At 49.4% G+C, this 23,698-nt stretch overlaps 4 protein-coding genes across 8 annotated transcripts; 1 reads left to right on the top strand and 3 right to left on the bottom strand.

Moving 5' to 3' along the window:
* Positions 1 to 288: 288 nt before the first annotated feature.
* LOC148411063 (properdin-like) lies at positions 289 to 4,960 on the bottom strand. Of its 2 annotated transcripts, none has more exons than XM_088437859.1 (12): positions 4,791 to 4,960; positions 3,446 to 3,581; positions 3,007 to 3,170; positions 2,740 to 2,904; positions 2,398 to 2,598; positions 2,132 to 2,299; positions 1,923 to 2,051; positions 1,713 to 1,775; positions 1,472 to 1,645; positions 1,062 to 1,265; positions 587 to 698; positions 289 to 510 (listed from the first exon to the last, which is right to left on the bottom strand). In XM_088437859.1, exons 1-12 carry the CDS (start codon positions 4,858 to 4,860, stop codon positions 384 to 386), a joined length of 1,713 nt encoding a protein of 570 aa, XP_088293985.1. In that variant the 5' UTR covers positions 4,861 to 4,960; the 3' UTR covers positions 289 to 383. The 2 variants fall into 2 exon arrangements, with proteins under 2 accessions (XP_088293985.1, XP_088293983.1); XM_088437857.1 differs by having other exon boundaries at positions 3,446 to 3,584; positions 4,791 to 4,957.
* A 58-nt stretch (positions 4,961 to 5,018) lies between these two features.
* LOC148411062 (suppressor of cytokine signaling 7-like) lies at positions 5,019 to 10,581 on the bottom strand. 2 transcript variants are annotated; one of them, XM_088437852.1, is made up of 10 exons: positions 8,981 to 10,581; positions 8,868 to 8,908; positions 8,654 to 8,752; positions 8,260 to 8,397; positions 7,653 to 7,795; positions 7,411 to 7,579; positions 7,199 to 7,327; positions 6,198 to 6,333; positions 6,005 to 6,116; positions 5,019 to 5,393 (listed from the first exon to the last, which is right to left on the bottom strand). In XM_088437852.1, exons 1-9 carry the CDS (start codon positions 10,306 to 10,308, stop codon positions 6,026 to 6,028), a joined length of 2,274 nt encoding a protein of 757 aa, XP_088293978.1. In that variant the 5' UTR covers positions 10,309 to 10,581; the 3' UTR covers positions 5,019 to 5,393; positions 6,005 to 6,025. The 2 variants fall into 2 exon arrangements, with proteins under 2 accessions (XP_088293978.1, XP_088293979.1); XM_088437853.1 differs by lacking the exon at positions 8,654 to 8,752.
* A 739-nt stretch (positions 10,582 to 11,320) lies between these two features.
* sh2b1 (SH2B adaptor protein 1) lies at positions 11,321 to 18,673 on the bottom strand. 3 transcript variants are annotated; one of them, XM_088437849.1, is made up of 10 exons: positions 18,451 to 18,673; positions 15,650 to 17,527; positions 15,338 to 15,439; positions 15,179 to 15,270; positions 15,038 to 15,114; positions 14,799 to 14,954; positions 14,502 to 14,713; positions 13,650 to 13,824; positions 13,440 to 13,530; positions 12,220 to 12,381 (listed from the first exon to the last, which is right to left on the bottom strand). In XM_088437849.1, the coding sequence occupies exons 2-10, from the start codon at positions 17,294 to 17,296 to the stop codon at positions 12,360 to 12,362; spliced, it is 2,574 nt and encodes an 857-aa protein (XP_088293975.1). In that variant the 5' UTR covers positions 17,297 to 17,527; positions 18,451 to 18,673; the 3' UTR covers positions 12,220 to 12,359. The 3 variants fall into 3 exon arrangements, with proteins under 3 accessions (XP_088293974.1, XP_088293973.1, XP_088293975.1); XM_088437848.1 differs by lacking the exon at positions 13,440 to 13,530 and having other exon boundaries at positions 11,321 to 12,381; positions 15,650 to 17,547; XM_088437847.1 differs by lacking the exon at positions 13,440 to 13,530 and having other exon boundaries at positions 11,321 to 12,381.
* A 364-nt stretch (positions 18,674 to 19,037) lies between these two features.
* Positions 19,038 to 23,692, top strand: mfsd11 (major facilitator superfamily domain containing 11). The gene is made up of 11 exons (XM_088437864.1): positions 19,038 to 19,353; positions 20,331 to 20,456; positions 20,540 to 20,595; positions 20,713 to 20,997; positions 21,060 to 21,118; positions 21,199 to 21,361; positions 21,737 to 21,780; positions 22,071 to 22,136; positions 22,211 to 22,514; positions 22,639 to 22,774; positions 23,270 to 23,692. The coding sequence occupies exons 2-11, from the start codon at positions 20,361 to 20,363 to the stop codon at positions 23,432 to 23,434; spliced, it is 1,374 nt and encodes a 457-aa protein (XP_088293990.1). The 5' UTR covers positions 19,038 to 19,353; positions 20,331 to 20,360; the 3' UTR covers positions 23,435 to 23,692.
* The last annotated feature ends 6 nt before the right edge of the window (positions 23,693 to 23,698 follow it).

Genomic DNA, 23,698 nt, shown 5'->3' with positions numbered 1-23,698 from the left:
ACCTGCTGGACGTGCCATTCAACGCAACAACGCAGCAAGCGTCTTTACAGATTGGACATTTGATTAACAGCTTTAGCAAAACACATGAAAAAAAAGAAAAAGATATATATCAGTCTTAGGAAACCGGAAAAATATGTCTTTGGGATTGAATGAGTTAAACTCACAAGGTACCAGCAAATCTAAATTGTCAGTTTTAAAGGCTGTGTCTGTCACAGTCTTTTTCAACTTAAGAGCAAATTAAATGGAACATAAAGCAAGCTACCACAACATTTCTTATGTAGTCACTCGTTTGCAAAAGTTTGCATGTCTTTATTTTGTCAGCTTTTACACAGATGTGGATTGCGATTAGAGACACAATTTTACTGAGAACAGCACGTATGACGTCAGTCGCAGGGGGGCACGTTGACACACGTCTGCACCTCTTGTGTACCCTCTGGTGGCGCATCCCCACAGTCCAACAGCGGCGTGCCCACGAAGACAGCCGGCTGGTCCAGACGACCGATGGTCGGGCTGAAACCAACGCGCACAAAGGCACTGTCATTTGTCCTGGTGGTTGGGCGCCACGTATTGCGTGAGAGGTTCTTACCGATAGTCGCTGTAGTCGGGCGTGCATTTTCTTAAGCGGATGCGTCGAGACCTTCCTCCACACGCCGGCTTACACAGAGACCATGGTTCCCAGCCCTCCCAGTTGCCCTTGACTGACACGCCACACATGTACAAAAACACACTAGCGTCAAAACCGTAAATGGAAACCAAGCCAATAGCAGCATCCAAAAGTGTCCTTATACCATAGATGATTTCTCAGGGTTCATGTCAAATGTCTTCATATACTGTACTTCTATACAAAGGGTCCACCGTGTTTTGAGAATTATTATTTTATTATTGATTTGAATTCCGCAAAACGTGACTTTTTTTCCCTGCACTCAACAAATACTCAATAAAAACAAAATGTAAAATCAAGATCAGAAAGTATCGGACAGATATGATTTTGGTCCCCACCATGTAGCAAAAACAAATGCCCATTCACAAACAAACAATCTGTGTGTGTGTGTGTTGCCCACCGTAGCAGCTGTTGACATCGTAGCATCCTCTGTATTGACTGAGACTGAGGTCGTCCCCGCCGCAGATGGCGCCGTTGTGCGCCCGATGCAAACACCGGCGCTCGCGACTCTGACTGCCGCCGATTTGCTTGCAGCGGATGTCGCGGCCCCGGAACGGATACTTGCAACTTTGCCACGAAGACCACTCGGACCACATGCCGTCCACTGCGACGACACACGCACATCCTCGATTCATTTCAAAACAAAATGGCGTCTTGAAAAACGCGATTCTACTTTTGGGAGGAGTCCGGAAGGGATTATTGGCATTTGCGTTCATTTCAAAGGGCAAACGTGATTTGAGTCCGTGTTCAAACGGTGTCTCAAGGCACGAGTGTCCAATGAGGACATTTGAGGATCCGGCGGCGACACACCAGGACAATGGACGTCCGTGTTGCAAAGGCGAGTCCGCCGTTGGTCGCCGACGCACTGTCGGCCGCCGTGTTTGGGGGCGGGGCTGTCGCAGCTCCTGCTTGACATCTCTTGTCCCACGCCGCAGGAAACGGGACAGGCCGAGAAGGACGACCAAGAACCCCAAGCGCCGTCCACTGCCAACACACGGAAACGTGTCAACGTGGCGGACGCCAGGAGGGAAGGGCCCGACAGCAGACGTACCGGCGCAGTGGGGAAGCTCCGCGCAGGTCTCCGTGGAGCTGCTGTCGCCATGGCAATCCTTGCCTGTAATCACAGCCGGAGAATTCCATTACGCTGAAACACTGGATTCACACAAATTAGGAATAATAGACACAAAGTGTAGTTAGCCAATGCACAGCCTGCCATTGGTGTGTGCGCGCGTGTGGCAGCTGTTGCCATGGCAACATTTACCTTTAGGAAAAAGAGAAGGGGCGGGGCTATTGCAGGAGCGGCGACGAGTCCTGACGGGGGTTCCGCCTTCCGAGATGCAGGACGATGAACACTCGCTCCAATTGGACCAGTCGGACCAGGACCCATCAGCTGTCAATCACACTCATGTCAGTGTGTGTGTGTGTGTGTGTGTGCATGCATACTACACGAGTATGTGCGTGAATGCTCACCGGGGCAGGTGATAAAACACGTAAAGGTGCGTGCGTTGGATCCCACGCAGAGTCGTCCGCCATATGTGGGTGCGGGCTGATCACATTGCCTGATGGATAATTGAAGCCCCTCCCCACATTGGGCAGAGCAGGGTCCTGGTGGTGACCACTCCCCCCAGTTACCGTCGACTAAGGAGAAACACATCACAAGGCCAAAACGGAGGTGTCGAACCCAGAGCGTGCACGCCAGACATACTCCCAACTTGTCCACTTTTCTGCCGACCTACTGGGACATTTTGGGATGTCGGTGCAGCTCCGTTGCTGGACTTCGTCTCCTTGGCAACTGTCGCCAGGTGGCGCGGTGTCAGCAGAAGGGGCGGGGTCAGAACAGGAGCGACGGCGCTGTTTGGTCGGTGGCGGCGCGTCGTCGAGCACGCACGTGGAAGAACACCTTGACCACAGCGACCATGACGACCAACCGCCGTGCACTAAAAAAACGCAAGTAACTGGGATTTAATGTCTTGGAAAAAAAAAACAAACGTAAAAATACGTCTTTGGGTCGGAATGAGTTAATGGGGGGGGGGCAAAATAAGTGGAAGAATATCAGCAGAACGATGCGGGCCACACACCTGGACACTTGGCGGGGGAATCGCACGACACCTCGATGTGGGTGGCGCCCACGCAAGCCGAGAGGCACTCGGGCGAGGCGGTGCAGAGCCTCTCCCGCTTCCGGACGCCACTCCCTCCGCACGTCACCGTGCAGGCGGACCACGGAAGCCACGAGCCCCACCCCTCTTGACACACACAAAAATGGCGTGGTGAATAAAGTCACATGATGTGTCATCTTCTTTCTGGTGTGTTTTTACATCCAAACAACTGTGTGTGTGCGCATGTACCACCGCAGCATGTGCCGTTGCATGGTTTGGTCTGCAGCGTGTCGCGAGCGTTCGGGCACTCTGATTGGCCGATGCCTAAGCATTTCCTGCTTCTCTGGGTCACGCCTTCCCCGCACAGGGTGCTACACGGTGACCATGGCGACCAGTCGGACCACGCTGGAGGACTGACACGACATGAGAAATTGTTGCGTGTGTTTGTTTTACTACACGCCGGGGCTCGCATTCTAGGTTTTACTATCTTTGTGGGGACATACGCTTCTCGTGGGCCCCAGAAGTCACGACTTCTTTTTGAGGGTCAAGAGAGATTTTTAAGTTGGATTTTGGTTGGGGTTAGAAATGTTGAGGTTAGGTGCTAGGAAATGGATGATCTCTATGGGATGGCCCCACTAAGATAGTAAGACGAAAGTGTGTGTGTGTGTGTGTGCGCGCGAATACTGACCCACAGGACTGACATTCTCCATCTTGCGTGAGGTAACCATAGTGAGGGTTGAGACAGCAGTCTTCCTCATCAATGTCGCCCAGATCTTCGTCGCACCTGCCTGACGACCGCTCGAAGCGTGCGAAACATGTCGCACCTTCTACACACACACACACACACACACACACACACACACACACACACACTAACCATCACAAATGATTGCCAATTACCCAAATTAAAAAAAAATGGTTAAACCCTCTCTAAAACAGTCTTGACTCTCAAAAAAAAATGTCTGTTGACATTGTTGAGCCCAGCAAAACGGCCCTACAAGGACAACAGTTCCCCACAAAGACAGTAAAACCAGGCGCCCTATGATGAAAAAAAAAAAAAGAACACACACATACACACGAAGATCAAACAAACCAGTGCATGAGTCATTATTACGGTAAGGAGATTTCAACACAAGGAAATGTCATAAAATAACAACAACAACAAAAAAACCTGAAATCCAGCAGTTTGTTTATTTGCACTTTGGTCTGACGGCCGAATCTGACACAATGACACAAATGCACTCGAGAAACCACCGAGTCAAAAACAAACCGCAGGTTATTCATTTAATCCAAAAAGTTGCGTCAGGTGAAACAAAAGTTGTTTCGCGTGTTACTCATTTCTCGAGTCAAAAGAGATGCCGCTGGCTTTGCACAAAATAATTGAGAGGCACTGATTTCTTCCTAAAGGCAAGATCAATTATCCCCAAAAATACAATCTTGGCTTGTTTTATGGGCAATTTATTCTGAGAAATATTTTTGGGTTAAATGAAGAATTGGGCTAAAACATAACATGGTTGTTTTGCATCACACACAAAGCCAGGCTTTTGGCGGAGAGATCTAGAATCCAAAAAGTTGAGTTGACTCATCGTGCGCCACTTTCTTCTTGATTTTCCTCAATGTTATTTTTGAGCCAACACTTTTTAGTGCGTACGTTGACTTCCGATAACCCAGTTCAATTCCCGCGTGGGTCAAATGGTCATCACTTGTGAAAAATGATATCGCGGTCCTTCAAGTACACCGTGCACTATTTCTCTTTGGTAATCCTGCCACTTGAATGTGCCTGCGTTCGTGAAGATCATCATTTTTTTGACACTAAACACTTCTTTTAATTGTCCTTATATTAAACTAGCTTTCAAGTATATTGCCTACCCCGCTTTCTTGAATATCTTCCATTGAAAGCCTTTATGAAAAAGCGACTGTCACTGCAAGAAATTGTGATTTTTCTTTTTTCAATCCAATGTCCCCCATGTATTTTTTCAGCATCATGACAAATTTTTCTACGGAGCATCATTGTGTGTGTGTAGAAGACTCACGTGCACGCTCCAGGCAGATGGAGAAAATGAAGATAACAAGGATGGCAGGCAGCTTGCTGACGCTTATCATGGCGTCCCTAAAATGAAACGTGAAAAAAAAAAAGTCGCTTCCTGCGTGGGAGCGCGATCAGCGCCGCCTCACTGCGGTGTTTGCGCCCCGTTACACATTAAGCTGACCTTTGACCTTTTGATTGACACGCTCTTTGACACACAAAACAGGAAGCAGGCCCTGGAGCCCCGCCCACATTTATTGACAGCTCACAATTATGACATCATCATGGAGGCGTGTCCCAGCACGAGTCACGTGACATCATCATCATCATCAATGTCCGGGCCCCGCCCACTTCCTGGATGTCACTCACCGGGATGAACGCGACTCGGGATTCTTTTACATGCGAGAGCGCCAACGTCCTGTTCGGGGTCCAGTAAACAACTTGGATTTTGAAGTTTATGCCAAAATCCGCCGTCTGCGACAGAATCCAAGGAGTTCTTTCTTTTCCATCAGCAGCCAATCGGAGAGCTCAGAAAAGGAAGGTCATCCAAAGCTGCCCGGAGATAGGACGTAACAAGGGAGCTGATTGGGTGTCCGGTTTCAAGTTCATCCTGCAAATAAATCATAATTACAATGTTAATGAATGAAAAGTGCAATTTCAGTGCCTTATTAACTACTACTTTAAGAAAAGTTTAATTGCAGTGCTTTATTAAGTATTATTTTAAATTCCAAGCAGGGCTGCTTATTATTGTGTCACAATGTTTTTTTTTTCTTTTTCTGCATACCAAGGAAGTTTAGCTTTGTATTTTTTTTACTTCTAGATCATTGACAAAACACTTCTACTTCAGCTTGAATGGCTTCTTATTAATAAACTCGACCCTTGAAGGGAAAGTCAAGTCCGTTTTTTATTTCTTGACAATTTTGTGTTCCATGCTCACAAGACTAAAGTTTTTAATCACCTCAGAGGGCGGCTATTTTCTCACCTGCTCGTGAGTGAAAATTACATCAAAGATGCTCAGGGCTCAGGCAACGACCAATCGCAGCGCACCTTCTGAATTTGCTCATGTGAATGATAATCCCAGATTGTTCATTCCCGAAAACCTGAGCAACTGTGATGTCATTTTAAATTGATAGAAAGCGGGAAAATGGCCGCCTTCCTGAGATTAAGAAAAAAAAACGTTAGTCAGTTGAGAAACCACGGCCTCAGATGGATTGGACTCACGTCGATGGTCGCTCCGGTTTGCTACGTTTGCGTGTCGCAGGCCTCCTTGGCGGGGCTGACCTCCTCCTCGGGGTCGTAGTAGTAAAACTTGCGCAGGTAGGCGATCAGCGGACTGAGGACAGAAAGAGGCAACGGCTCAGCGAGCGCCGACGCCAAGCAAGGGCATCTGTGGCGGTGGTAGGCGGAGCCTGACGTGGGTAGCGGCAGCTCCTGGATGTGGTCCACGCGAACCAGCTGGCGGATGCAGAAGCGACACAGGTGCTGCAGCGACTTGATGCTGCTCAGGCGGGACACGGGGTGCAGCAGCTGCACCGGCGTAGGCGGCAGACCTGAAAACAGGAAAAGGGCAGCAAACCACATCAAATGGCAGGAGAAACCCTTGCTGGAATATGTAAGCATGTTCACCGTAATGAATGTGGCCGATCTGACAGGAAACAATTTTTGAAAAGACACAATTCAACAAAGTACAAAAACATTGTGACTTACTCACATCCCCTCACATTGGTAAGAGGGAGTGAAAATTTCCATTTAAATGTACAATATTCTTGACAATGAAAAGTTAATTGTAATTGGATTATGCTCTAATGTCATTCTAGCATTAGTGGCATAAAAAAAAAACATCATCAATAGCATTCTTTAGATTTGGAGAAAATAACTGTGAAAATTTTATTGTTGATAGACCTATCCTTGACTTTAGACATCAATGAATGGCTGAGGCAATGTTTTGTTTTCAAATACCAGCAACAATTTGATAAAAGGGTGCAAATCATAACACTGCCGCTAGATGGGAGCAGAATACTTCAAAACAAACAGCCATCCTTAAAAGGATAACCCGTTTTAACCCATGGGAGTAATTTTGACAAAACCAGGGCTTTAAGATGCTTTTGATGTGTGCTATACAAGCAAAAGCCTACAAAAAAAATAAACACTAGGAGGCTAAAATATTGCATAGGTTGTCAAAACATGCCATCCTGCCTTCTCTTCTAAACGCTTCCAAACTGAAGGTCATGAGGTGCACACCGCAGATGTCAAATTTAGCCAATGTTGGGCTCGTTCACCGCCATAAAAAAATGTAAATGTTGTCAATTTTGAACGCACTGAAAACATGATGTTTTACCATGCACTTCCCCAGATCTTTGCATTAATCTTTTCAACGGCAACTTGCTTGATATGTGCGGAGGGACAGCGGCCTACCGGGGACTCGGGAGCGCAGGAAGTAGAGGAACTTCCCGTTCTTGGAGTGCATGATGGCGCGCTCGATGAATTCCACCACCGAATGGCAGCGGTCCTCAAACTTGGGGTGACACCACAGACTAAAGGTCCCTGAGGCGAGACGGCAAAGTGTCACGGGTCAACCGTCATCGTGGCGTGGGGCACGCGCGAGCGAGCACCCGATCGTGAGTTACCTCGGTAGTGCTCCATGCGCGTATGATGCGTGACGCCCTGCGACCTGAAGCTGAGGCTGAGGATGTAGCGAGGATCCGAGCTATCCCGCACCAGAAAGGAGCCGTCGGCTTTGCCCTTCAGCTTCATCTCGGCGTCCTCCCACGTCATAGGACCCCAGTACCAGCCGCACTGCGCGGCGAGCGTACGCGAGGTCACGCAAACGTCTCGACACCGCACGTGATCGAACCCCCACCCGCCTAACCTTTTCCAGCTCTCGGAGGCTGCTGGCGAAGTTGCCGGCGTCGGGACGCTTGAGGGGGCGGCGGGGAGCCGAGCGGGGCGGCGGCGGGTGCCGGGCTTCGGCCCGCAGAGGGACAGGCCTGGGCAGCCCTCGCAAGAATGAGTCTGAGGAGAGATGGCGGCAAGATAAGCGCCTCACGCCATCCAATGATCAAGCAATCTTACATCTTTTTCAACGTAACCGTACTCTCATTGGCAGGCGATAATATTAATGGTCGCTCTCTTGGAGCAGTTTAACCATCACAAATGAGAAATTACAAATGACAACAATCATATCTTGCAATAAATTTAAAGATTTTGGGGGAAGGTAAATAATCCAATGGAAAGGGTAGGTCTCTTTTTGAAATACTGCGTTAAAATAAATCAGGTTGAATGGATCAAATATGCAAAACAACCCCCAAGAAATTAGATTTCACACCCGAAATTTAAAATAAATAAAAATGAACAATGTCAAAATAAAATAACAATGTAAAGATTAGAGAAAAAACTTTAAATTTGAAATTTTGAAGGGGAAAAATAAAATGCCGTAAGGGTGAGAACAGTTTAAAACAAACCAGGAATTGACCCACCGTTTAGACTCAGGCTGTGCTGGATGGCGCTCAGGGATGGGGGCGCAGCCATGGGACGGGGGGGCAGGGACTGCATCGAAGCCCCGCCGGCGCACTCGGACAACGGAATCCGCGGGGGAGGGGGGCCCCCCAAATCATCTGAGAGAGCACATGATATCAGGAAGTTACAAGGGCATGATGGCTCATTGGTTGGCCAGTAAAAATTCCAAATAAACTGTGATTGGAGAGGTTGGATACCCCCCCCCAAAAAAAGGTCATTTTAATTTTCTGCCAAAAATCAAAATATACCTTAAAAGAAATCAGTCAGGCACTACAAGCAACACCAAGAACTAAAATACAACGAAAATAGAAGTAGAACAGGAAACGGAAATTAAGAGGAAGAGAAAACTAGTACCGAGCAGACTGAGGCTTCTCCTGGGTGGAGGTGGAGGAGTCGGAGGATGGAGACAGTTCCTCCGAGAGATCTCCACGTCCACCAGAGAGACCGTCTCACCTTCACACAGGCATTGAAAACGGGAAGTGACATCACACAAGTGAGAAAGTGAAATCCCGCTATGATGGTTTAAAGAGAAGAGGATACTACATGTTATCATGTTACGTGTACTCACCGGTGAAGGGCGGCGTGCACATCAGCGTCGGGGCCTGCAGCCTGACAAACAGGAAGTGATGGTACTTAGCGCGTCACGAAGGCAACCACCTCACCTGACCTTTGACCTCTTACCTGCCGCCATCCTCCATGTTGCTACAGGTGGACCCCCACAACCTGGCGGACGCCCAGACGTCCACTAGACTGCCTCCCGACGAGGTGGACGAGGCGAGGGATGGCCTCTTGTCCAGGAGACCCCCTGCCCCTCCGCACGAGCTCTTGGTCCGGAACAGTTTACTCAGGCGGACTTTCAGGGAGCCCCCTTTCCTGGACTTGCCCCTGGGCGTCCTTTCCCCGCTTGGCAAGTCTCCCTCCAGGACTACTAGAGGGGAGGCGGAGCGACCTCCGGTGGCAGAACCCAGTTTGGGGGTGGTGGCCCGGCTCTGGGGTTGGGAGCGAGACTGGTGCTGCGGGCGACGTCGTGGTTCAGGGGTGGGGGACGGGGGCCCGGAGGGGGATGCTTGAACACAGACGTCGGACTGGTTGGGGAGGGAGCCGGCGGCGCCGAGGACAGCCGTGGGGGGCCTCCATGTTTGATGGGTGCACACCCCGGCCTCCCCTGCCAGTCTGTGGACCTGCTGCATCAGGCCGCTGAGCGTTCCGCTGGAGAACACGGGTCCAACCCTCCTACAGGGCCCAAATTCCCCGACGTCTCCGTCCGCATCCAAACCTTCCAGAACCAGCAAGGCGTCACTGGTCTCGCTCGGATCCTCGCCTGGTGTCATTCCCCCAGTGGCCAGGAGACAGGAACACCGAGGGAGTGAGGGTGCCACGCATTCATCACCTTCTACTACCGCCTGGTCCGGTCTCGGGTTCAAAGCAAGGACCATCTCCTCGTCCCCTGCGCCACAGTTCTTCCCAAGACTTACTTGGGGCCAGTTAGCCAGTGGATGACAGGGGACCGACCCAGACGAGTCGGGTCGGTTCTCCTCAGAAGATTGGATGCAGCAGACATCCCGCTCTTCCGCGCCCCCAGCCGGACCGGAACCGGGCTCCGTGGAGTCCACCCACCGCGTCTCCTTCCCCTCTAAAGGAGGTTGCTCCAGGCCAAAGTCCAACATCCGGTTCCGGAACACCATCAACTGCGCCCTCGAGCCAGGCCCCCCAGAACCGGAGAAATCCAAGTCGTCCTCCTCCTCGGAACCCGGGGAGGCTTCCGGCAACAACAACCGGTCTTCTAGCTCGCCTTTGCCGGGCAGGGGAGAACTGTAGTGGGGGGACGCCGAGCCGAGAAGGCCCGGCGCGGGCCCGCCGGAGTCCACATCGAAACTGCCGTGAGCCAGGACGGCTTTCCCGGATGTGACGTGTTCGGGCTGCCGGTCCAGGTGCTCCAGGTGGTCGTACTCGGCCGCCGAGACGAGGAGGCGCATCAACACGAAGTCAGGAGACATTTCGTCGCTCATCGTCACGGGCTAACGTTAGCTTAGCTTATTTCAGTTTAGAGAAGCGCTGCGGGAGACGCAACGGCCTCGACGGCACTCGGCGGCCGCCTGTTGGGGCCCTGAGCCCGAGACATGTCAGCCTGCCCCGCGAGCTACTACAAGAACAGGACAGAAGAAAAGAAGACGAGCAGGAAGAAGGAGGACGACGAGGGCTATGCTAGCCGTTAGCAGTTAGCCTCCTCCGTTCGCCGACACAACATGGACGGGAGATAGCGTGCGCGTGCGCAGCACCTGCGTCAATCAGCGATCACGCACGCCTCGAGGCGCGCGCACGTTATTGCGATTCTTTTTAAATCTCAGATATGACACAGAAGTCATACAGCGTCCCTTGTATTGTTCAATTTTCAATTGCAAACCGAAAAAATAAAATGCCTCCTCTCATGTTTCCCCAATGAATTTTGTCACAAACTGATTTCAAATTTGAGCTCAGAAGTATAATTTTTAAACGACGGAATGTGGTTTTTAGTATTCATTGAAGAGCAACGAAACAGTACTAGTGCGAAGAATTTTAACGCAGTATCAACGGTGTACAAAGCACAACACTTAATTTTGCTGCCTACAAAAAATAATTTGTTGATTTAGGGGGTGGGACACAGGTGGGTACCCAATTTGCCGAGTAATCTTCCATTAGCGACGGATATGCCCCCCCAAAAACATGGACTTGAACTCAGCATCTGTCGCCCAAAAACACCTTAATTTAAACATTGCCTGCGCACCTGAACACGAATGTCTCAGTTTAGGACGAATAGATTCATGAAAAAACTTTAAAACAACTAAAAAAAAAGATACGTTTATCGATAGAACGTTTTTTTTTTAATTATTATTTCTAATAAGCTAGCGCCCTCTATCAGGCACTGGTGTGTGCAGTTACTGTACTCAACAAAAACGTTTCGCAATTTTCCCTCCTGCACAGTCCATTTGATGTGTGACTGTGTTGTGCATATGAGCGTGAACAAAATTGACACAAATGGCGTTAACGTTTCACTATATATTATAATCATTATATTCATTGTAGTACCTGAAACTAACGAGCGGGGGCGCACAACCGCCACCGCCCTCGACACGCGGTCCCAGCGACAAGAAGAAAGGGGAGAAAGGCACAAAGAGTTGTGAGATCGTACAATAACACGACAGAGAAACAGACCACGTCTGGAATTCAAAGAAAACAAAAAGAACGTGAAAAAAAAAAAGCACTAAAGTGAGCAGAGCTGACACAGAAAAGGCACAAGTAGTAAAGTTTTCATTCAACAGATGACAGCGATGCGTATGAAGAGAGACCCCCCCCCCCAAAAAAAAAGCACAGAGGGCACAAAACATTTGGGGGGGGATATCAATACTATTCTTGCCAGCGTGGAGAGCGATAGCCACGAGACGGACAATTCGCAGAGACACACTGAGGTAAAAAACAAAACAAAAACAAACAAAAAAAAAAAAAACACGACCAACCAAGCCGCCCGATGATGTTATGACATCATCAGCATCATGTAAGTATGAGCTCTCACACGCTGTCAGACATTGTTGAACATATGCACACAATCATTTAGCTACACACAGTTTCTCACACGCAGGCTTGTATGAGGTGTTTGCGAAGGTTAGGCGGCGGTCGTGTGAGGTACGTGTGTACGCTGAGCCGGAAGTAGCGCGGCGTTCATTAGTGTCGTAAGCTGCTCTCGGCGTCCGTCCGTCCGTCCCGTCTCGTCTCGTCTCGCTCGATTAGTGTTCATGACTTCCTCTCATAACAGGAAGGTCCTCCTTAGAAGAAGGAGTATTGGTTGTCCACGGCTCGGGGCGCCCGGGCGGCCTCCAGCTCCTCTCCTTCCGCAGCCGCCGTTGCCTCCAATTGGTGCAGTGGAGCGTCCCGGTCGTCCCACTCGTCCGCCGCGCCCCCGCTTCCCGTCCCGCTGCCGGCGCTTCCTGTCGTCGCCACCTCTGGCTCCGCCTCTTGTCCTCTCTCCTGGGGTGGCGTCGGGGGCGGCGGGCGTCCCGGCGGCATTGGGGGTGGTTGGGGGGGGCTACGGGGTCTGCTGGTCAAGTCTGCGCGAAAAAAAAAAAAAGACAAAAGTGTGAATGAGGGAGGAAAGATGGAGCCTCGCAGGAGGTACTAAGGTCGAGAGTGAAGGCGGAGCCATGGAGTCTGTGTTTGTTATGGAAACTTGCACACTGAGTGTTTCAATTAGGGGTGTCCTGATACAACCTTGACTTCCGAAATACTAGTATTGCAACCTAAATTACTGTCAGATATTGGTATAGATCTGATATCAGCAGGAATGACACATGCTTTTATTTATTTATATGAAATGTTGGAAGAAACATGATCAAGTGGTACCAAAGGTGGTGCTAAAGGAATTACTTTTAAGTAATTACCTATTATTTATTTCTTAAGTATCGTTGATCAAATTTGGAGTGATTATAATCAAGCGCCAAAGTAACTGATTATATTAGGTAATTCAGTGCTAAAGTATTAAATACTTTACATACTTGAGTACTAAAGTAACAAGTTAGGTTATTAATTGAGTCCTTTGCTACTTAATTACCTACCTTTATTTTGTGGATGTCTAGATTTTTAAAATACGTAAAAATAGGTCTTTTGGATTGAATGCGCTAAACTAAGTTGTTTTTGTATGAATGAATGACTGAATGAATGGATGGATGTATGGATGGATGGATGGATGGATGGATGGATGGATGGATGGATGGATGGATGGATGGATGGAAATAATAAATAAATGACGACTGGATCAGAGTGGTGGCTTTTGGAGATTTTGGATTCCGGCCAATATAATTGAATCTATTTATTTTGCTGACATCAATACTGGGTAGAGGCACCCCTCGTTTCTATTTTGTTCCACAGGAAGTGAAGCCAGCTTCACGCTTGGGACAGCAACCGCGCCACCTGGTGGAAGTAGCGGGTGCCTACGAGTGCTTCTCCAACGTTTTTACAGTGTCATACAATCCAGCCAATCGCCCGGACAAGTGATGCGGACGCACAGGTATGATGCTAACACGCACTCACAGACCCGCACGCACCCTTGCTTGCACGCACACTTTTTCCTCTACACACACACACACAAACACACACACGAGTCACTTACACACAGTCAGAGATGGGGGTTGATGGAGAGTCGGGATGGCGCGTGGTGATGACATCACAGACGGTAGGCCGGCTGCCCGCCCTTTCCCGGCCTGCAAGGACGAGTGACGAACAAACACAACAAGATGTCAGAAGTGGGAAGGGCGGCGGGAGGCGGGCTTGGGGGGGAAGATGGGGGCGATGCGGCAAGGTGGTGCCGTCTTGCACATACCCGGCTGGCGGACGGCGGCAGCGCCCACGAAGCTAATCAGCGTGACGTCAGAAGCGCCGCCCGACTCCAGCGGTATGGGGTGCACCCGGAAATGCTCAAGCATGTCGAAGATGGAATGGAACCAAAGGTGCTGCACGCGGCACTGCCCGTCCTCGTTCAGCGACAGACGCAGGTGCTGCCCAAAGGGAACATTTATCATTTGAACATGATCAAATTAGAGATAGACTACTGTTATTTTACAGGGCCGATTATTAGTAGCTAATGAGGCCGATAGCTGATATTTTGAGCCGATAATTGTGACGCGAATTGACCGGACCTTGGGTTCACTTTGTGGTTTCTTTATTACCGGTTACTCGAACAGTACACAGTAGCCATAGCTAACTCAACAACATTAGTCGCGGCTCTCTCGCTGACGTCATTTCAGCTCCCGATGGTCCTACGGTGGCTCTGAGGCCATTCGTGTGAGAGTAAGCCATCTCACAACAATAATCATTTTCAGTAAAAGGCAAAAATATTCAATTATATCAATTGGAAAGAAAAAAAATCCAATCTCTAGTTGCTAACTGATGAAATGTAAAAGGGGCATATGCTTATTGAACAACTAACTTCAAAGAGGCGGCTGATTGACTCTACAAGTAGCCAATCATATTATACCCTGTTTAGACATCCCCACAAAGAGAAGAGCTCATTACCGGTGAGAGACAGTATTAGTGGTTATGGACACCTCAAGTTTTAAAATGACCGTCAAATCGGTTATCAACCCAATCCTTGTCCGCGTTTGCTTGGGTTTGAAACTTCCGTCACGAAAATGTATTTAAGGTACGTGGAGGGCGACTGCTGAGCGGCACCAACCTTGGCCTTTCCCTGGAAGTTGAAGGTGAGAACGTATTCGCCGCGCCTCGTTTCACTCTGTCGTACCAAGAAGACACCATGGCTGGCCGGCCCGCCCGCCAGCACCAACTGGGCCGCTTTAAGGCGTGACAAGGTGCCATGGAACCACTGGCACTCGCTGAGCGGATGCTCCGGAGCCTCACCCGTCGTCACCTCGGAGAAAAGGAAAGAACCTGCGAGGCGGAGGAGACCGACATTCTGGCATCAGGTCTACAGAACTGCTTCTAGATTCTGGAAAATCTGCAGCATTGGCGTCACCTGTAGCATCTGGCGTCTCTGCAAATGGCGTACCCAAGCTAGCCCCGCCGCCTCCGAGAATACGTGCATCGGGATCATCCAGGGGGGCTCGTGGCGGCAGTTCAGGCGGAAGCGGCTCCGTCGGAGAAGAGGAGCCCGCCACGCCGCCGTAGCACACTGCGGCAACGAGAGAGAGGAAGCGGCGTCAAGCGAAAGTTGATCGACGCCGTGGTGCGCTGTGTCTCATAGGCAGTGCTCACCTTGCGAAAGACGATCGTCGATCTCTGGTGTGCCGCTGATGTCCAGGGGGCCGCTGCCGTCAGGATCATCCTGCCGGCTGCAGGAGACACCCGTCTCGTGTCATGTGTCACATCACGCATCAGTTGTCGCAAACTCCTTACCTGAGACAGATCCCGTTGCGGATGTCGCTCAGCCACGCCCTCATCTGGACGGCGTCCCTCGTCTCGATCACATACTGAACGGCGCCTTCCAGCTAAAAAACAAGCACGATGAGCGCATATATTCTGGGCGGTGTGGAAAAACGTTCACCGGCATGCCACCTGCAGGAGGAAGCTGTTCTCCTTATCGGGAACCTCCAGTGCCGTAGTGCTCCTCACGTCCACGATGGTGCCACATGCCACCGTCCGCCGAGGTTTGGATGCCTGATCATGCCAAATGTGGAGGAAATCATCATGATTCATATTTTTTTTATTGCCGCAGCTATGCAAGACTTTGGTATTCGGTTTGGGTTTCTTTTAGTTTTGTTGACTTTTTGTTGACTTTTTGTACTGTCCTGACACTGTATACGAAATAAATGGGAACCCGATACAGTATTTTCCACATTATGCTCATCACTATCATAGTCCTCATACCTTGGGCGGAATGAAGAATTCCAAGTAGTACTCGTCGCCTCGCTCGCCATCACGTTCCCTGTCTCGGAGGACCAGACGACACTTGTGCCAGCGCCCGCCCCTCCAGGGCACATTGCCGGCGCCCACCGCAGCCGTGGCCGCCTGCGTCTGTGCCGCCGCATTGTTGTTGTCGGGGCCGTGATGCGAGAGAGCGAATGAGAAGCCCGGGAAGCTGTGACCTCCGCTCAGTTCGTCGTTGGACGAGCTCACGCTCACCCCGCCTTCCCGAACCAGCCGACCCACCTTCCTGGGGGGCGCGATGGCAGCACTGCTAGGAGGCAGCACGGAAGAGGCGGCGTTCGGGGTGAGGACGGGGGGCGGGGATCGCGACAGTCGTAGTTTTTCCAGGCGGTGGCTCCACTTGTCCTTCTCGCTGCCTTCGCCATTGCTCCGCCGGCGGTCGCGGGCGGCGTCGGAAAGCGACAGAGAGGTGGCACTACTGGACGACGAGGGTGGCAGGGAGGACGAAGACGAGTGGGGCAGGGACAGGGGCATAGACAACGACACGGGCATGGAGGAGGTAGGCGTCGGAGGCTGGGTGGCGGCGTTTCGGGCCGGGGCGGCGTCCTGCATGCCTACACTATAGCTGTAGCTGGCAGGCAGCGGGCTCGGCGCCGAGTCACTAGACGAGCTTCGCCAATGAAGGATGCCTCGAACACTTCCGCGCACGCTGCGGCCCACGCTTCGCAGCGAGAAGCGCTTCTTCACTTTGTTTTTCGAGCCGGACCAGAGGCCGCCGCCTTTGAAGCCGGACGGGGACGTGTTCGATGCATGAGAGGGATCAGGGAAGTCCGCATCGCCGCTTTCGGCTTCCCGCTCGTCCGGCTCCGCCTCCTCCCCCACGGATGCTGGTCCCGGCCAGCTGTCCTCCTCTTCCTCAGCAGGCGCATCCCCGTTTCCTCCGGCTGCCGCACCACCCCTGTCGTCCCGCCTGCCGTTGTTGCCGCCCACGGAGGAGCAGCAGGATGACGACGAAGACGGCGGGAGCACCTGGCTGTGGGCGTAAGGGTCTTGAAATCTGTCACCACAACGGCCGTCCAAGAGGAGTCGCGCTGGTGCCTGTTTGGAGGCGGGCCGCGCCACGTGAGCTGTAGGGCAAGGCGGGACACCCCCACCAGACACGGACAGGGGAGACACGGCCTCTTCTTCTAAAGAGGTGGCGTCCGACTGGGGAGCCCAGCTCACCAGTTCCTCCCTACCGGAGGCGCCGACAGGCATCGGCGCCCCCTCCAGTTCGCTCTGGAAGTGGCGGACAAAGCGATCCGTGAAGCGGCGGCAGAACGCGGCGGCTGAGTCGGATGAGTAGTGAGGGTTCTCCAAGAGAAACGCCCGGAAGTGACGTGCAAAGTCGCCGGCTGCCACGCGGGCGTGGAGCTCGCAGAATTCAGTCCAGCTGAGGCAGGGCGAGGGCGAAGGAGTGGGCGTGTCCGACAGCGAGGACGGGTGGGCAGCGGGCGGCGGGCTCACAAGAGGAGGGAGGGGTGGTGGCCGAGGCGACAGAGGCAAAAGAGAGGGTGACGGAGGAGAAGGCGACGGGGAGGGTGACGGAGGCAATGGGGAGGAGTTTGTCGCCCGCGGACTAGGAGGAGTTAAAAGCGAGCCGTTCATCTTCCTGCCCGACAATGCCCAATCAGATCAGTCCTGCTTTGCGAGACCTCACAGACGTGGGAAACTCCGCACGGGCGTCCGATCGTTTACAGCTGAGTGCTGAGTCCCCCGCTCAAGGGCCGCGATGCATCATGGGAGCCTACGACGGGTGGCTACATGATCCCGACGGCATCCATGGTTCCTCACAGCAGTCAGGCGGCAACGCCGTGGTCGCTCGTGGGAGACCACATTCTGACGCACACACACAAACACTATCAGACAAAACATCAACTGTCAAAACTTTTAGTGACCAAACATATTACCATAGATTATATATATCACTTTGAACACATAGTTATTTCATCTAGTCCAAATGCTTTCTACTTATTACATATTGTGATTATATTATAAAATTAATGTCGAGCAAAATCGCACATCATTAAAAATGAACAGTTAGTTAATAACAGTTGAGATTAGAAACTAAACTTTTTGGATGATTTTAAATATAAAAAAGGATGCAAGTAATTAATCAATTACCAAAAAGAAATAATTAATTTTATCTTAGTTTTTGAGTGTTGTAATAACAGCAATCTGTTGAAAACAGGATGGTATAAAGCGCTTAAGATTTTGAACCTCAAAAAAAAAATCTCGAACGGCTGCTGATTTATTAACAACTTGACCAAACCTTGCAATTTTTTTAGACATGGATTCAATAGATTTATCGCTAAAAGATCTGTTTAATTATGATGTTCCAGTCTAAATAGGTTTATATACACATATAATTAGTAAATAAATTTTTAGATTATCGTTTTAACACCTACAACAAAAATAAATACTAAGTGTTGAATGGCTTTTCGCATGCAGCTACGTGTAACGCTGAGGTAAACACGCTCTACGACTTTAGCTCGTTTACGCTAGCAAATCGAGTCTTGCTCATTCAGTTAAACAAAAACGACAATCTCCATCGAAAGTGTCATTTGTCCCAAGAAGAGAGCGACCTCTGCGTAGCAGACGTTTGTTCGAGTGTCATATTTGAACCCATCAAATTAGCAGCTCGCGTTCAAAAATGTATTGTGGAGCAAGGCTAGCCGTTAGCTCCACGGCTAGCTTGCTAGCCAACAGCTATCTGGCGGCTATTAATAAACCCGCAAAGAGCAGCATCAACATAAGAGTACCTGCAAATCACAGCCGCGCTCAGGCGTCTGTCAGCTGGGCCGAGCCCGAACGAGACTCGCGCGGAGGAGCAGTACGCATAGCGGCGCGATGGTGTCCCATGGGGACGCTTATTCTTCCTCTTTCTCTTTTCGCTCTTCTTGTTGTTGCTCAAGAACAAGATTGCGAGCGACAGCAACTCGCCACAGACGAGGTGCTAGCTAGCGGCTAGCCTGCTGAGACTGTTGAAACTCGTATCAATAAACCCTCGCGAGACTATACGAGAGTGTAACGTCATACACTGGACGATGGCTGGATGGACAGACACAAAAAATATTTGTTTACAGATTGGTCTAGCACGCTCAAATTTACGCTTTGTGTATTTTTGACAATGATACAAAGTCTAATATTCAAAAGAACACAATTTTACAATCACGGTCGTCTGTTGTGAAAATGTTGAATGTTTTTCCAACTCAACCCAACATCCAAACATAGCAATTTTCATCGCAAACCTAGCGCTTACTGCAACTACTAGCGTAGTAACCCGGAAGCGGAAAGGTCTGGTACTGCTTTTCCGGTGGGGAGAAAAAAAATCTACATATCAAATGGATGAATTTCTGAATGGTATCTTCCTTCATTGTGGTTTGTACATCTAGCATGAGATGTAGCAGCAGCGCTTAGCTTGTGACGTCAAGGGTCACCTGACGTCTTCTCACGCTCACATGATTTCATATTTTTGAATTAGTTTGTTGCTTCCTTCTGATTTTGAGAGAGGACAACCTTGATTCAGTCATGGTGACTTTCAGGTCAATTTTTAGAAGATCCATGATAAGTGCTAAGAGCTAGGCTTGTACCTTAACTTCATTTAGCCGAGTTTAGCCTCTTCCAGAGGCGAACAAGAAGTCGCAAGTACCACCGTCTGCTCTGTAAGTGGACAAACATACAATTCATGTGCATTCTTATAAATTGTGTCAATCGATAGTCTAGTGTGTCTCATATCTATCATATTTTTTCTAAAGTAGTTTACATTGGTGGGAATTGTACTTGAATAGATTACTTTCATTCAGCTGTATTTTAGGAATATTGCTGATGTCTTTTTACTTCCTTTTTTGAAACTTTCGAACTTTAGTCCAAATAGTCTCGTTTACTCTGTTCATCCTCTGTGGAATGAAACATAACGTAAGATGATGCGAAATGACGATCCGCTGAATACTTACAAACTTACTGAAAGGTCGGAACCACCAGCCGAACACGAATAACCGGCTATGTAAACAAACACAGGAAATCATCGCTGACGTTTATGATCTGCAGAATAAAATCGAATAGAATGCCTTTATTTGAATTGTACACAGGCATACAACGAAATTGGGAGCGCTGCTCTGATTTGTGCATATTCATAATATTTAGATGCAGAAAAAAATCGAATAGAATGCCTTTATTTAAATTGTACACAGGTATACAACGAAATTGGGAGCATTGCTCTGATTTATGCATATTAATAAATATATAGATAAACACAATGAAACTGCACCTTTATGACCTATTGTCAGCATAATAGCTAATAAAACCTCACCTTGTTTACAGCTCCTTAGACTTTTTTTACATATTTTTTTTTTTTTTACTAAGGTCAGGCAACTAATGCTTGACAAAAATGGAACTTTTGGTTTCATTCTATGTTACTTCCTTGTTCACATGCATCCCATCCAAGAATGCAGTGGAAACTGTGAGCCAGTGATTATGTTCCTAAACTATACCACACTTAATCATGAACAAATATGCCCGTTGGAGTTTGCAATTAAAATATATGTCCATAATTGCTGATCCTTCTGACTGAGATATTTTATTAAAAATTCCGGAAAGGTTTTTAAATAGTGGGCAAAAAATTGTCTCTTGTGATCGTCAGATGTTGTGACGTCATCTCCCAAGCTTCCAAATGGGTCCTGAGTGCAAGAGAACGATCAACGTCATCATCCTGGGTGTGGCTTTCATGTTCATCTTCACCGCCTTCCAGACATGCGGCAACATCGAAGTAGGCTGCGATGAGGGTGGAGTGTCACGCCATGGGTTACTTCACATCGCTCTGAGTCTCGCTAACGCCAATCTGTTTTGCAGCAAACGGTCATCAAGAGCTTCAACAGCAGCACCTTCCATGCCAGTGGGTACACAAGGTAAGAACACACACGTCTGGTTTTTGCAACATAAAAAGGTTTTTGTGACACTTTTGTTCACGCTGGAATTGAACAAAATGTTTCAAAAGTGACGTCCACTGTGTGCGCGCGCCACAGCATGGCGATGATCTACGGTGTGTTCTCGGCGTCCAATCTGCTGGCGCCATCGGTGGTGGCGGTGGTGGGCGCGCAGCTGTCCATGTTCTTCAGCGGCTTGCTGTACAGCGCCTACATCGCCGTCTTTGTGTACCCGTACACGTGGAGCTTCTACACGGCGTCGGTGCTGGTGGGCATGGGCGCCGCCGTGCTATGGACGGCGCAGGGCAACGTGCTGGCGCTCAACTCGGACCCGAGCACCATCGGCAGGAACAGCGGCGTCTTCTGGGCGCTGCTGCAGTTCAGGTAACGTGTGTACGTAACGTGTGTGTTTACATATTGTATTGGACGATTGCGTGTGTTTGCAGCTTATTGTTTGGGAACCTGTTCATCTTCTGCGCCTGGCGCGGACATGAGCACATCTCTGGTAGGAAACAATTGCTTGTACAGTTGGTCGTACACGCCGCCGTGCAGGTGTTGAACTTATATGTGTGTGTTCATATGCAGACAAGGACCGGCAGACGGTGTTCATCACCCTGACGGTCATCAGCTTGGTGGGCTGCTTCCTCTTCTTCCTCATCCGGAAGCCTGACTCTGAAGCGGAAGCCGCGGCCGGCGACCAATCGGATGCCCTGCTGCTGCCCTCCGACTCCGGCGAGAGTGCGCTTGGGTACTTGTCAACATTTTATTTGATTTTTTTTTTTTTCATTTGCTTTATTCAGCATATAAACGCATTACAAAAGGAAATGAATGAATGAAATCAAAACTGAATTTAAAAGAAAAGTACTGTTGAACAACTGCTTTGGATATCTTACGGTCGCCATGCCGATGTGGCATTGCCTGTTGACCCTCTAACAAGATCCCACGTTGTTCTGAGTGACATGTTGCCGTGGCAACACGGGGAACGTTAGCTCTGTCGTGTTGCTTTTCATCACAAACTCCAACACCAAAAGTAACTATTTTCTTCCGATGGCCAAATCGGAAAATTTGTGTTTACCGTATGTGGCCTTCCCTGAGTCTCTTTATTTTGCTTGTTTCTTGGCAGCTCGCCTCTCTCACATGTTTGTTCACAGGCCCTGGATGCTTTTGGTATGTAAGCGCACTTCCCAGACAGCACACACACACCACATCCGTTGCTCTATTGTTGTTTATATATATAGTTTTTTTAGAAACAAGTGCATTGAAATAAACCGAAACAAATCTTTCCACTGTATTCCACTTAATACAAACATTCCCCTATATACAAAGATTACATATCATTTTTGTTTTTATTGGAGATATATATCTTTGAAGGAAACTATATAAAATATATGAAATACATTTTCGCTCCATCCAATTATGCACATTTGTGGTGACGCCCCGCCCACTCTGACCTACAGTGCGTGCATGTAAGATGTTGGTGACCAAGGAGATGTTGCTGCTCAGCCTGTCCATCGCATACACAGGTGACTCCCTACTTCCTGTCACATGACACGCACACATTTGGATCGCCGATGTAATGGTACGCTTGTGGCAACAGGCGTGGAGCTGACATTTTACAGCGGCGTGTACGGCACGTGCATCGGCGCCATGACGGGCTTTGGACCGGACGCCAAGAGCTTGATAGGTCTATCGGGCATCTGCGTGGGCCTGGGCGAAATCTTGGGCGGTGGCGTCTTTGGCGTTCTCAACAAGGGCAGCGGGCGCCCCGGTCGCAATCCCGTGGTGCTGCTGGGCCTGCTGGCACACTATGTGGCCTTCTACCTCATCTTCATCAACATCGCCGCCGACGCCCCTCTGGCGGCTGAGGAGGGAACCGAGCTCATTGCCTTCATGCAGCCCAGGTTATGACCAATCACAGCAAAACATTACATACTTTTTTCAAAGCAAAAATTGGATGTCATTATATCATTTTTTTACGCAGTGAAGTGGCCTCTGATTTGTATTTGGTGTGTGTGTGTGTGTTAGTGTGGGCGTAGCCTTGCTGTCCAGCTTCCTGTTGGGTTTGGGCGACAGCTGCTTCAACACCCAGCTGCTCAGCATCATCGGCTTCACCTTTCGCGACAACAGCGCCCCCGCCTTCGCCGTCTTCAAATTCATACAGGTGCCGATTTATGTTTTTTTTCGTTTTCAAATGGTGCTTCTCAAGCTTGAACCCTCGGATAGTCTCACACACTCACAGGCTGCTGTGTTACATTAAATCCTGGCTACCCGTAAATGTTTTTTTGTGGGCGGAACCCGTATGTACACAAATATGCGATAATAGCAATTCAGAATTCTCACTTCAAATCTTTGTTCTACTCTTCGTTTTTTTTACCTATAACTGTCATTGGCAGTGAATGAGTTAATTTATTGGAAGCCCCTAACTTGATCTTTGACGTCTGTAGACATCTATAGATTTTTGAATGACGTGAGAATTTTGACTTAATACTCAGAATTCTGGAAAAAAAATCACGTTAATGTATTTAGAATTCTCATTTTAAAGAGAGAATTACGAAGTCTGAATTCTGTCCTTAGTGGGATAAGAATTTGAAGAAAATCCTTCTGAGGTTTTCCTCAGAGGAAGTGATGTCACAGCCGTGATGTGTTTGCTCCTCAGTCCATCCTGGCGGCGGTGGCGTTTTTCTACAGCAACTTCCTCCTGCTGCACTGGCAGCTCCTCATCATGGTCGTGCTGGGATTCGCCGGGACGCTCACCTTCTTCGTCGCCGAGTGGCGTGCGCAGGCCGGCGCGCTCGAGGGCGCCGACCGCGACGGCATCTGATGAGGATGAGGATGGAAATCTGCTTGACACATATCCACCGCCACCAAATCTGCACGTTCACTTTATAGGCGCACCGAGGCATGATGGGAAATGCCGCTGGCTGCTGGCTGAAGTTGTTGCTGTGTTTTGTGGGGGGTTCGCAAAACTTCTGGAAAGTTGAAGTGAACACTAAGAAGGGAAAAAAAAATCAGACTACATGTTGACCACAAAGTTGATAAGGACAATTAAAAAGGTGAAATAAAGATCGCAAGAGCAATACTTTCT

Source organism: Hippichthys cyanospilos, chromosome 16, assembly GCF_059441005.1.
Source record: "Hippichthys cyanospilos isolate Australia breed blue-spotted pipefish chromosome 16, RoL_Hcya_1.0, whole genome shotgun sequence".
NCBI lineage: Eukaryota > Metazoa > Chordata > Actinopteri > Syngnathiformes > Syngnathidae > Hippichthys > Hippichthys cyanospilos.
This window is presented reverse-complemented; position numbering and strand designations above follow the sequence as displayed.